This window comes from Octodon degus, unplaced genomic scaffold (assembly GCF_000260255.1).
Source record: "Octodon degus isolate 3935 unplaced genomic scaffold, OctDeg1.0 scaffold00116, whole genome shotgun sequence".
NCBI lineage: Eukaryota > Metazoa > Chordata > Mammalia > Rodentia > Octodontidae > Octodon > Octodon degus.
This window is the reverse complement of record NW_004524692.1, coordinates 1,855,290-1,869,386: the sequence shown is the minus strand read 5'-3', so window position 1 is coordinate 1,869,386 and position 14,097 is coordinate 1,855,290. Positions and strand designations below refer to the sequence as shown.

Sequence of the window (14,097 nt, the reverse complement as noted above, 5' to 3'; positions counted from 1 at the left end):
CCCAAATATAGGAGATATAACTAAACTTCAAGCATTTATTTTCTCCTTTGAAAGTCCTCCTAAAGTACCCTCAGCTTTTTTTTCCAGCCAACTCTGAAAAGTTCCCTTCTTATTTTCCTGTCTCTCTATTCCACTTACAAATCAAAAAGCCATGATAACCGTGATAGACTGATTTGAATAGTAAAGATATTATCAAGAAAAAAGCATGAATTTCAAAGTGAAATTAGATATACAATGATCCTGAAATAAACTCCTTCAGTTTAACTTTATTTTTCTGGATCTACATAAATAAAAAAATTTGTTATTGAATTTTTTCTCTTATTTACTAATATCTCCATGATAAAGTTTGATTTTTATAACAAAGGCCTAGCATTTTTGCTATCACCTATATTACACAGACTGTGAGGGCTGGCTTTATAAGGTATTTTAGCTTTTCAGTGCATTTTTTTGCAAAGTAGTTTTGCAAGAATTTTTTTTATCTGCCATTTGATGGAGGAAAGGTGAATATAAATTGTGTACATGCCATGGTACATGTGTATTCAATTCATTTTTCCTTCACTGAATTCATGTTTTATTTGTAATTACACACAAAACGTAACATTTTAGTTCAAAAATCACATCTGGAATATGGGGTAGAAAATTTTCCTACCCAAGGCAGGAATTATGAGGGTCAACTTGAATTCGACTGTCTCCTCTTGTTTCTGGCAGAGGTCTTTATATAAAAGGAAAGAGGCCCCAAATCAAACCAGGACAGCTGCTGTGAGCCACATGAAGGGAATAAATTAGCAAATGAAAGTAAATTAGGTTTATTGTGTATATTGGCTCTAACATTTAAAGCCTGGAATCCAGAGGAATAATCAGTGTGTGTTGCAGCTTTTCCTCATGTGCACGCATGACATACTTACAGGGTGAAATGTATCACGTGGAATTATGTTGATCTTGAAGTCTGTAACCCTCTACAGCTAAGAATCTGAGTCCATGTTAAAGTTATTTAAACTTCTAAAATATTGAAATTAATGTATGCACGAAGGCACCCATATGTTAATATAGATTTATATGGATATTTAAAGGTCTGTGTATTTTAATTGTGCTAAGTCAGCTTTAGCATTGATAAGAAACAGGCATTCCTCCTGGTATGTTTATTTTAGTGTCATAAATTAAATGGTAAGCAAATTTAAAATGCTTGCTCTAAGTTAAAAGAGTCCTGCTTTTAATGAGCAGATCTGTAGGAAAAAATTTTTATCACAGTGGTTTTGCTAACTTTTAGTTAAACAAGAGAATCTCAGTTTATGTCATTCTGTTTGAAGCGCTTACCTCTGCTCTTTAATTCATGTTGCAAAACCTCTTCATCCCTACTGAAAGCCTTTTTTTTTTTTTTTTTAACTTTCTGCAATATTTGTACAAAATGAAATGTTAAGTTTCTTACTTTCTTTTAAACTGCTGTAGGTATCAAACTGGTTTGGAAATAAGCGAATCCGGTACAAGAAGAACATAGGTAAATTTCAAGAGGAAGCCAATATTTATGCTGCCAAAACGGCTGTCACTGCTACCAATGTGTCAGCCCATGGAAGCCAAGCTAACTCACCCTCCACTCCCAACTCAGCTGGTTAGTTTTTTCTTTGATTTGGGGGGATTGTTCTCCATTTTGGTACTTGCATTTCTTGCAGTGGGTTTGGGTTTTATTTTAATTTTGTAGATTTTTGATTAGTTGATTTATGTATCTAATTATCCTTTGTGTACCACTTTTGGTTTTTCCTTTAATATCAAAAAATTGTTACACTGTTACAGGCTGGTGTTGTCTAGGAATTTGTTTGCACTGATGTGTCTGCTTACCTTGAGGCAGTGGTATAGTGTTTGGTCTTGATGCACTTCTAGATTCAGAGATTCCAATAAGTAAGTTAAATTTAAGATTGAGATATGGGGCTGGAGAGATAGCTCAGTTGTCTAAGCACCTGCCTGGCAAGCATAAGTCCCCAGGTTTGATTTCCAGTACTTCATGCTGTGCCAGCCCCAGAATGAGGAATGGTGACACACACCTGCAATCTCAGCACTGGGAAGGTAGACACAGGAGGATTAGTATGAGTTTGAATTGTGTAGTGAGACCCTGTATCAAATATATAAATAAATAATTTTTAAAAAGTTTTAAAAGATTGAGATAGTTCCTTGGAGTTCAATCACTTGGTCTTTTTCAGGGGTCTTTATGCTTGTCTAATTTGCTGTTCTTGCCACAGACTGTGTTAGCATGCATTCAGTGTAGGAATATTCATTCTAGCAATATCATTAGCAAATTCTGCTCTGCAAAGCCAGGCTGCAATTATTTCAAGATATTATTTAGAGTGGTTATTTTTTATTTTATTGGTTTTCCTTCTGTAACCTACATAGAAAATTGCCAGTCATTAATTCAAATTATTCAGGTTCCTGTTTTCATGTCATAGTATCAGTTATGTGCTACATTGTAGGTTTTATTTTTATTTTGGTGACTATGCATTGCATCACTAATTCCAGAGGTTAGTCAGGACATAATATAGTTTTGGGTATGCCTTGGGCCATCAGATCTGAATTACCAGTGGAAAAAAAATCACTCATGCATAAAATATAACTTGAGTATTTGTATGCTCTGGAAGGAATGATATACTTTTATTGTTGATAAGGCAAAAACAACAATTTTCTTATGAAACAAATTTTAGTATCAGATTGAACAAGTTGTGCTGATTTTGGTTGTTGAGTGCACATAAAAACATCAACAAAATATTAACAAGAAATTTAAATATATGTAATTATAATATGATTGCAAGTCTAATTTCCAGCATTTCTTAGTGTACCTGATATCTTTGACCCAAAACCTGTTTACCCACTAAAACAAGTCTTCTTTCTACCATAAGATGTCTTATTATTGGAAACACACAGGACGCCACAGTAATATCTTCTGTGAGTTCTTAGATGCATTTAGCTCTTAGATGATTTGTTTGCCAAGCTGTCAGGCCGTACAGTCCTCATCTCTTTTTGTGTAATTGGGATCAGGCATGACCAGTGGACTGGGCTTAGTGAATGTGGCCATGCTTAGATACTGTAGCTCTCAGCCCAGGTGTGCTTTTCCCAGCTCTGCAGCTTGAGGTGCTATAAGGAGCATATTTATTTTTCCAGCTTTTATTTTGTTCTCTTCTTGCCCCATCCTAGTGTGATCCACAAAGGATCTAGTCTAACTGGTTCAATAGCCAGCAAGTTTCCTTCTTCTCTACCTGGTCAATTAGTAAGCATTTCAGACTCAACAAACAAGTTGATCTGCACTGCTAGGCAGACATTTTCTTTGGAAGAAGTACAATTCTGTCAACATTAGCAAAAAATGCACTCACCACTCCTGCAAAGGTTATCACAATGCAAAAAAGATATCAAAATGACTTTTTTCCTGTCCCTGATATATCTGCATCACAGATGGCTTAGCATGATTTATGGCTAGTCCCTAGAAGGGCCCTGTGGACTCCCTTCTTGACTACATCCCTAACTATTTATTCTTTCCTAAAGCCCTTAAAAAGAGAAAAGTAAGCATTTAAAGCCCTGTTTAAAATTATGTGGGCTCTTACAGAATGCCAATCTGTGGCTAATTTTCTAAAGGATTTTTCTTGTGCCTCAAACTTCACTTGACTATTCTCAGCTAAAGTAAATTATAACAGAGAAAATGAGCTAAACCCTCCATTAGTGTTCAAGGGGTTGGTAATAGTCATCAGAGCAACACTCTGTAGTCTTCATTCTAAAGGAGAGACCAAAGAACACCACTGTACGTGTGCACTCACATGACGCGTGGACTGGGCTCTGTGGACAAGGCCACAGTCAGACCGTGTCTGACACATTGGTAAGATGATACTTAAAGGAAATATCCTCCCAGGAAAAGTTATAAGTGGACTTTTCTGCATTTTATTCTACTCTTCCCCCAAATCAGTGCACAGATAAAGTGAAAAATGTTTTGAGTTTTTATGTAGGGCACATATTATGCTAATTGGCTTTTAGTCCTTTGAAAATAGAAATTATAATTTAAAATAACATACCTTTATTTAGTTGTGTTCTTTTTGTTTTTGGTTTTGCTTTTGTTTTGGGATCAGGGTCTTGCTGTAGATTTCAAGATTTCAGGATCTTAGACTCACTATGTAGACCAGGCTGGTTGCAAACTCACAAGGCATCCTTCTGCCTCAACTTCCCAAGGTCTGGGATTCTAGACATGAACCACCATTCATGGCACAAATTTTAAATAAGAGGCTAATGTGTGAAAATATGTTTTGATAGAATTTGAAGTTTAGAGTTCTGTAATTGAGAAATATTACTTTATGTTATCATTTTTGAATACTAGAAATTGAACTTGGGACACTGAGCTTCATCTTCAGCCCTTTTTAAATTTTATTGCAAGACAGCATCTCTCACTAAGTCTAAATTCCCAAGCTGGGCTTGAACTTGAGATCCTAATGCCTTGGCTTCCCAGAGTGCTGAGATTACAGGTGTACACACCACTCCCAATTCCAAGGAACTTTCTATGCTCTCCTCATTGAAGCAGGACATTTCTTCTAGAAACATTCCTAAGTATAAATGCCCATTTCTACTGCAAGGGAAGTATTCCCTCCAGACATTTCTTTTGGGGTTAGCAGAACATTTCCTTAGGCCACTTCTAAGTATCCCCATTTGTTGAAATTTACCTTGTCTCCTTTTCTTTAAGCGCACTTCATAAAGGCCATGTAGGACTAGCACCTGTGGGGGATTTGAAAGCTTTTAGAAGTGGTATGGCTGCTTTATAGCAGAATTGTGCAAGACAGATGGGGGGGAAAGCATGAATCATAGGAAGGGAATTTCTGAACAAAGAAGACAAAAATGGAGGTCAATTGAAGCAGCCATAAAAATATAAGTTCATACTTCTTCAGAAGAAACCTAGGGTGGTGGAGACCTGGAGTGATGCGTCTTCAATCTATTTTTGATGAGATACGAAAACATGACTAGCAACCTCAGGAAAATGAGGCCCCTTTCTTGGAAGCAAGCATGAGACATAAGGAAGTCTGCATCAGGTGAAGACAGTCCATCTTTTGTGCCTCCAAATGGGGTGAGAGCTCCTTCTCATCCTGCCACTGGCATCATCTCTCTGGAGAACTTAAGGCGATTATTTGCCATACTGCTACTTTATAAGAATTGTATACTCAGAGAGAAAGAATGAGCCAATACTTGAAAGTACTTTGAGGTTCTCAAGAGGGAAAAGTACATCCACTGATTCTCATCTGGGAGCAAATTTGCACTCAGAGACATTGAATACTACCTGCACACTCTTTTAGTTGTCACAATTTTGGAAGGAGGGCATTAATGGAAAAAAAACCAGGCATATTGCTAAACATCATATAGTGTACAGCATATAAGATACTCCTGACATTGAAGAATTACCTGATCTAAATGTCATTAGCACCAAGGTTGAGAAGCCCTGCCATGGGCTTTACTGTTAGCTCTTTAGGTTCATGTATTATTATTCTACTTTGGGTAGAAGGTTATGAGGTTAATTGAGATTTGGGATTTTTTTTTTCTTTTTGGTTTGTTTTGTTCATTTTTTTCTAAAAAATAATTAAGCTTTCTAAGGATCCTTTAAAGTAGGAATGCAATCTTTGGAAAACTGGATTAATGAACATGAATGTTATCACATTTCCATTCTGTGATACTGCCCAAGCAAATGCGTTAGAATCCCGGGTGATCCTTTCTTTCTTCTCTGGCTAGTTGACTGTAGATGTGTCTCTGTACATGTCCTTGAGGTCTCTGCAGCAGTTTAAATAAGGAACTTGTCTCCATCCTTACACCAAATTTAGATCTGTTAAACTTTCAAGCATATCTTGAACTATAATTCTAGCGATTGCTGAGTACTCCACAGCAATCTGCAGACGAGGTTCCCAGCCAGCAAGCTAGATAATTGTGTCATTGCTGGAGGATTCACAGCACCTTGAAGAGAGCCCATTCATTTTTGTCTAAGCCTTGTGCTCCCAGGATCCTGTCTGCCCCATGATAAGTTCTTTCCAACTTCCAGTGCTGGCTGGAGAGTGTGGCTGTCCTGCCTTGTTTAGACTTTTGTGTCATCTTCTCCTTGCCTTATTGTCATCTAAGGGCACCTGCTCTCTTCCATCAATATAGTCACCGCCTCTAGATACTCATCAGAGAGGCAGAAGCCATGTAGTGTTGTACATGGGTGTACAGATACAGTGAAATGCTAAAACAGCACAGCCAAGAGCACAGGCGACTATTTCGGCAATTACTTCTCTGATACAAATGCATTTGTACGTGAAGTACATTTATATGCGCATATTTATCTCTGTGTACATTAAGCAGCCAGACATATTTACAATTTATCTATGCACATATATTTTTAAATCATCTGTGTCAATTGCAGTGTACATCTTGTAAATGGCACATTCCATGCCTTCATGGTTCCACGGATGCCATGTTGCTTGGCCTTGTGTAGCCCTTTGGGGGTTCTTCCCATCTCTCAGCTGGCGTGTTGATTTGCAATAAACTAACAGCAAAGCATACAATGTGTGTGTTCATTACTTGGTATTTGTGTGGGAAGGAAATAAAATACCTGGGCTTCAAACTCAGTATTCATAGGGACGTGGAAGGAGAAGTCTGATGACACAAAAACAATTATAACCTGGGATCTTGCTTCTATTGACATCAAAGTGCAAGCATGTATTGTGACACTGACTGCAATGGCTTTTATTATTTAGGCTTTATCTCTGTGATTACAAAACAGATTTGAAGCAGATATAACTAGTACATAGAGCTCTAGGTGTTATATTCATATGAGAATGGGACCCGTGCTACCTCTTGCCTCATCCGTAGATTGGGGAGATACCTTCAAAGATGTGTACCATATTAATGAAGGCAAGGTCGAGGTCAAAGCCTTCATCTCACTTACTGAGTATAAGCCACACCTGGACAACTGTTATGCCTACTTTGCTAAGATTCAACTCTTCTAATTCCACTTAGATAAACTGAGGAGAAAAAAAAACTGTATGCCAGATGAGGCAGTATCTTTTGCAGAGCTATGAAAATGTCACTGTCCTTTGGTTGATGCTTGAGTGGTCCTCCAGGGTCCCCGAAGAAAGCACTGCCTTAATGCCTTTTCTCTTGGAAAGCAGGTGTAGGATATGAGGTAGATGGAGGGACAGTTTTATACAGTAAAATAGTTAGTGCCTTATGTGGAGGTGAAAACCGCACACACAAAAAAGAAAATTACAGACATTTTTAACTTGTGGTTGTCCCAACATTCATAAGTCATTTTGTTCTTCTATTTGGCTCTTGCCTTTTAAGCCTGATGCTAAGCACTGAGGGTAGATTTAGAATCTCTCACTTGTTAAGTGGTCCTGTAGGGAATAAGCTTCTCCCATCTAGCCGCAGCTCTCTACAGGAAGCAGGGAAGTTCTCTAAGAGAGAACGCAGAGCCTCACCTTGGGGCAAACCAAGCAAGTGTCAGAGCTGAGGCATGACTCATGGGTGGGCGATTCCACCCTGATGATGGCTGTCTCTGAACAACAGGGCAAGAGCACCACTTCAGCAATGTAGGGTTTGAAATACAGAATGCAACTGACCTGGGTCCCTGAGGTCTCTTCTTTTCCAGGCTAACGTCATGTTTTAACCAAACCTTGCACGTTGAGCTTTCTTTCCTAATGCGCTGAGCTGCACGATGCTTTTGCTCGCCCTTGGGTTTAGGTTGAGATTGGGGAGAGCTTCACCACAATGGAGCCAGTGGATCCTGGGTAGCTCCAAGATGGATCTAAAGGGCTGACTCTGGATGGAGCTCTAGCCGTAGAATGTGGAAACCATGGCTTACTGCCCTTCGGGAGGCCCACACTAGAAATTATTATCATTATTATAAGCAGGATCTCACATTTCATGCATGCTTGAGAATTCCTGTCCCATTTTTCAGTTTTGTCCTCCATACTGACAGACAGCAGAGAAGAGTAGCTCATTCCTGTGTATTCTTGCAATTCTCGTGGCTCCCTGGGCTTTTGCTATCCAGCAAGGAACTTGACCTTCTTTGCAGAAATCAGGACTGTCAGGATGTGCCAGGGCCAGCCCTAGTGTATGGTATTGCTTCTGCATCCTGTCCTCCCCAATGTTGTTCCCTGTATGAGTAGATGGGTTTCATAATAGCATATTTAGAATCCAGTTAAGTAGCTAGTATGCTCCATTGCAATGGCAGGAGAACTGCTAATAAGCCCATGTACTTGACTGTGTGGTCCCCTGGCCAATCCTAGTATTTCAGGGATGTGAAAGAGAGATCTACAATGGACTAAGTTGAGAAGAATAAATGTTCACTTTCTCAACTTGAAGTTGCTAAGCAGAAGCAGTCCCCATTGACAATTTAGAGTAAGGTGTGGCTTCATATAACACCAACAATATGCACCCTTTATTGCTTGCTCTGTTCTTCATGCTACTAACCAGACTCTGTTGATGTTATTGTTATTTTAGTTTTTATTTGGGGGTTGCTTTGCATGTCATTCTTCCTCTTGGCTGTTAGTTGCGGGGGTTGAGCCTTTTCCTTTCTGTGATTCAGGTGCCTCACTCTTTCCTTTCCAGGTTCTTCCAGTTCTTTTAACATGTCAAACTCTGGAGATTTGTTCATGAGCGTGCAGTCACTCAATGGGGATTCTTACCAAGGGGCCCAGGTTGGAGCGAACGTGCAATCACAGGTAGGGACCCAGCCAATATGCTGCCAAGCGGATGCACTAGAGTCCAAGTGCCCTCAGTCATCTTGGCTTCCTGCTTCTACCCAGAGAGTGAGAGAAGGAAAAAGAAAGAGGGACACCAAACAGAAACAAAGACAACCATTGTTTGAGGGAATCTTGTCCACCCTTTGTGAATGCATTTGGCTCTGGCTTGTTGCTCACCCCAGGAAACCGAGAGAGAGAGGACAGCAGGTGTAGAGTGAAGGGACAAAGGCATCTGGGGCACGTGGAACCAGCAGCTTTTTCTTTATTCACCAAAAGGAAAGAGAGAAGGAGTTCTGTTCACTGACTGCATCTTCAGGGCTCCTTCTCAGTGGTTGGTTTTCCATATTCAATATTTGCCAAAATAAGGAAATAAATAGTAGGCAAATATGTTAGCAACCCATGTTTTATTGTAGGCTTTCAAACCAGGCTAACTAAAGTCATCTTCCTAGTTGTCCTTGAGGTTAGTGGATTTGAGTTTCTGGCAATGAGTCCAGTTCTAGAAGTAAAAATTGAGTCAGGCTTGAAAGCTCAGGGCTTCTTTTTCACCTGGCTGCCTCTGTGACACCTCAGGAAGGCATCCTGAGGTGAAGTGTGATGAGCACAGTGTTGCATGCTCTGGGTAAGAGTTACAGGAAGTTCCAAGCTGTGTCCATCCGGTTTCCCACCCTGCGCAGGAAATTGGAAGCACTCTGTGCTTGGGAGAGACCAGCAGGCCAGGGCTTCAGACTTTTGCCCAGGAAGCACACCCTGGAGACAGGTTGAGTGACCAAACAGTTGGCCGTCTGAATTCCTCAAATCACCATGGTCTTAGTCAAATTCTTGCTCTCTGAGGGATGGCTGCTCAAACCTCCTTTATATAGAAAATGAACTGTTGTCGTATGTGCAGCAAAGGAGAAGCTGTCTAGGGTGATCCATGTTGAAGAAAAACAGAGAAGGAGGAATGTCTTTATTCTCTTTCCCCTGCACACCCTCCCTGTCCCCAGGTCATGCAGCACGGTGGAATTAGTTTCTAGGCTGGAGACTCCAGTTTGCCTCTATCATTTTACTTCTTGTTGAACTCAGAACTGATGATGAAATGGGCATTAGTGAGAGGCCCCTCCTCTTCCTCGTGGACACTTCTTCCTCAAGAAGAATGTCCCCGAATGATCGCATAAATCTGGCCTGCCCAAATGGTAGCCTGTGAGACAGTGATGCGCCTCCCTCCCCTGACATCTCTCGAACTAATTTCCTCTCTGTTGTTGTTCCCTGTTTAGGTGGATACCCTTCGCCATGTTATCAGCCAGACAGGAGGATACAGTGACGGACTCGCAGCCAGTCAGATGTACAGTCCGCAGGGCATCAGTGTAAGACAACAAGACCCCCCCCCCCGCCCTTTGTTTTTCTTCTATCATTCCCAATTATTTCAAAGCCATAGGGCCCAGAATGCCACTTAGTAGGACTTGTCGTAGCTTTCCGGTCACCTAGTTTCTTGTTTCTGTATCGGTCATGCCATGGGCAGCATCCTACCCACAGAAAAAGTGGCGACTGGGCAGGCTGCATGCAGGCAGCTGGCGTCGAGGGCTGTCAGGCCCCATCAGTGTTTGCATGGCACCTGCGGCCACACACACGCAGCCGAGAGGAGCTGCTAAACAGGTGACACCTAGTACAACAGTGGTAGGAAATACCACCACAAGCTGGGGCTGGCGAACCTGGGGAGCGAAGCCAGTGGCCAAATCTGTTACATCCACGCCTGCGGCCTTGGGAAAAAGAAAGAAACAAACCTTTTTTCCAATCTGGCAATAGATGATTGGAAAAAAAATTTGACGCAGAAGCTGGGTGTATCGGAGGGATAGGGAGGGGTGCAGGGCATCTTCCACTGTTCTTGGGTGCGCTGGCGGCTCCTGACTAGCATGAAAATTCGTAGCGACAAGCTATGTCGCACAGAGTGAAATCGATCAGACAGACACAAGGAGACCCGAGTGTAGATTTGGGACAGCAATCCAACTTGATTTCTCAGATCAATCGTCTGCTCTCTCAGCAGCGGTGACAGCAAGCTGGGACAAGAGGGCAGCCTGGAAAAGGAGGCTGTTCTTTAGGACAGGGGTGATTTTCTGAGCATTTAGAGGTCACAAAAGGCTCAACACTAAGGAAGAAAGATGTGGCTGGTTGATAAGGATCATTTTTACTATTATTTTTATGTTATGACTCAAGTAAATTAGGGTGGGAAAGAAAGCATGGTAGGCTTGATTTATTAGTGTGCCCATGGCCTACACTAACTGAGGCATGGTGTTCACAGTGAAAGGAGGGATGGCCCTTGAAGGTTGGCTTCAGTCTACCTGATCATGGATGGTCTGGAAGGAGTCATCAGATGAGGAACAGTTGGTGGAAACAGCTTAGAACTACTACTCCTTAAATGAGAAGATATAGGTGATGCATAATAGCTTTGGTCCAGCTGCCATCAGAAAGGGAGAACAGATTGATCAGCAGTGATCTAAAGGGAGTAGGGTTAGAGCACAGTGTAGAGAGGACTTCACTTGAACTTCTGGTAGACCAGTGCTATGGAGTTCTCACCATGAAGGGAACTGCCTGCCTTTATAAGACAAGCGCTCCCAATCGTGAGACAAGTGAAACATGGTTAGGCTCATGACTTGGTCAGGATGTTGAGGATGTTGCTGGTTGATCACCAGTAATTGTCTTCGTGACTTTTAAGGCTGTTTATAATTAGAAATAATATCATACCTTCTTTTGGCAGAGTTGCTTCTGAGTTGCTATAGTATTTGTCAAGATCTTCTATGGGAAGAAGAATCCATCCTAGAGTCAGCCCTAGTAAATATACTTTGGCAACTGTGTCACCTTCTGGAAAGGGTTTCTAGAGTCAAGTGATGCTTCCCATTTGAGGCTCCTGCTGACAGTGCTTGTTATTACAATGGCAATGGCTGGCTGGCGGGGAGGTCTGCTTACATGCACTTAAGATATGTCGGTGCAGAAGTATATTCTCAAAGTGGACTCCAAAGGGATGAAGTAGCTCCGGAGTGTGGCACTAAGCACATGAATACTTAAAAGTTTCCTCAGACTTTGGGGGATAGAAGATAGATCTTCCAGAGAAAGCTTTGCTGTGCGCATAGGTGGGAAAGAGGAACATAAGGAAAACACAAGCATGTGAGGATTAGAATACAAGTGTAGTGAAAAGTTACTGCAGAAAGTCTGGAAGGAAATGGATCTAGCACTTCTGCCCTTTGGCGTCTCTCTGTCTTAACTGAGCCCTAAAGAAAAGATCAGCACTCAGAACTCTGAGGCTCCACAGTGACCCTTCTGCTGCCTTCAGGTGGGCTGGAAGCCATTTGTGAGGTAGTGCAACCAAACACGTGCAGACAATTAGGCCAGCACAACACTGGGCTTGCAAGTGCCACTTGAAAGAGTGTCTCTCTTTGTATTAGGTTTGGTTTCTTTTTCCCCTTCTGAATTGTGGTTATTTTTTTTTCTGGGTCTTTACAACACAGGCTAAAGGAATCAAAGACTGGCCGTGATAGGACATGTGCCTTTGGTATCAAGTTTACATCCTGCCACTGCAACAGAGTTAGCATCTACTGAGAGGTATTTTTAGGTCGTGGTATTAAATGCTGGGCCATGTGTATATACAGCACAGAGCAGTGGCTGCAAGGAGAGAGGGAGAGACAGAGAAGACAAAAAGAGACAAGGACAGGAATGAAAGCTTTGAGCCAAGAAATAAAAATAAACAGTCTCCAAACCCACAGCAGCAATGGAATTCCCAGCTGGGTCTGGATATCGTTTCATTTGGTGGAGGACATTTTCTGGGCAGCCCGCATCCACTCCCTGGCTGATTTTCCACAGCACCCATGTCTTATCCAACTAGTGTCTGTTTTAAGCTGTAGAAAGCTCAGAGCACTGGCGTTTCAGGAACCAACAGCAGGAGGGTTGCAAGGCATGTGAGAAGAGGCTCATGGGGTGCGTCAGGCAGTGCAGGTCCTGGGAGCGCATGTGCGCTCCTTAAATCCCTCCTCTAGAAAAAGAATTTTCCCATAATTTTATTGAGAAACAAATAGCAATGAGGCAGTTTCAGATCAAATTGGTAGGACAGTTCCATTAACACATTGCATACTCTCTTCCTAGTGGTTATTTGCTGTTCAAGATGCAGACATGATATCCTATTTACAAACACTATTAGAACAAATCACTCTATTAAGAGAATGTAACTATATATAGATACATAGTTACCTCCTCTAGAAAATTAGGCCAGTCCTTTCCATGCTCAGTACCACCAGGACTGCTTTAGGGACAATGAGAAAATGAGTAGGAAAGGGCTTGGCAAAGCATACAGTGTTCCGCATGAATGCAGTGTGAAATGTGAGAAGGGGTAACTTTCTAATTTGACCTTTTCTCCCCTCTTGTGCTAGCAGTTTTCACAGTAGGAAGTTCCCTGTGAGGATAGGGCATGACAGAGTTGTCATTTTCTTTCCTTTCTGATGGAAAGGCTCGCTTTTGAGACGGATATAGAGTTCTGCAAGACCTAAAGACCCCCTTCCCTAGCCACTGTGAGAGTTAAATTATACCTCCTTCAGTACTCAGCATTCCTTTGTGACAACAGGCGACGCTTAACAGGTTCAGAGTGACTCTAAGTGATGGAGGAGTGTACTTCTTCTCTGTGAGGCAGACATACTTAAAGGTCGCCCAGCTCTCCCTGTCTTTCCTTCCGTTCCCCCTGCTACGATCTGAGTTCTAGGAGTAGTCATCAGCTAGACTTCAGCAACAGCTTCCTAATCACGGTGGCTGTCTGCCTTTCCTCCTCTCTGTGCCTGAATTCTGTCGTTCCTCGCTTGGAAATTGTCTGTGATCCTTATCGAATAACTAAGCAAACCCCAACTTTGAGTCCAACATTCAGAATCTCCCGTAGTGTGGCCTGAGCCTACCAACGTTTTCTTCATCCTTTCTTCAAAGTAAATTCTGGGTGCTTTTCAGCTTTATCTGATTACACTTTTAGCTTGTCCCCAAGGTTCATTTATGCATGGCCAGCTCATAGGTGGCCTTCAGTTCCCTCACTACTTTCGCCATCCAATTCTAGCATCAAAATCACTCTTCCTCTCCCAAGCTCCTCTTTGACATGTTTCTCCTTAGCCCTTCTCTGTTCTCTAACATTACCCCTCTCCCCCTCTCTGTCTCTCTCTCTCTCTCTGTCTCTCTCTCTCTTTCTCTCTCTCTGTTATCTTAGTATTTCTTTCACCTTATGTTATACTATTATACATACGTGCACAGAGATATTCACTTACATTTGTGTCTCACTCCTGCAAAGGCGTTTCATCCAAAAATGCATGTGTTTCTTACAGTGCATTTGTCTGATAAGCAGAGCAAAGAATGTGAAGAAAAGATTCAACTACCT

At 41.7% G+C, this 14,097-nt stretch overlaps 1 protein-coding gene across 5 annotated transcripts in view; it reads left to right on the top strand.

Moving 5' to 3' along the window:
- Pbx1 (PBX homeobox 1) overlaps window positions 1-14,097 on the top strand; it is a 323,692-nt gene that overhangs the window by 246,624 nt on the left and 62,971 nt on the right. For 3 of the 5 annotated variants that reach the window (XM_023699749.1, XM_023699748.1, XM_004639878.3), the window contains 3 exons: window positions 1,447-1,606; window positions 8,590-8,702; window positions 9,977-10,066. In XM_023699749.1, the coding sequence (XP_023555517.1) occupies window positions 1,447-1,606; window positions 8,590-8,702; window positions 9,977-10,066 (363 nt within the window). The remainder of the gene's footprint in view (window positions 1-1,446; window positions 1,607-8,589; window positions 8,703-9,976; window positions 10,067-14,097) is intronic. The other 2 variants (XM_023699750.1, XM_004639879.3) reach the window with 1 other exon arrangement.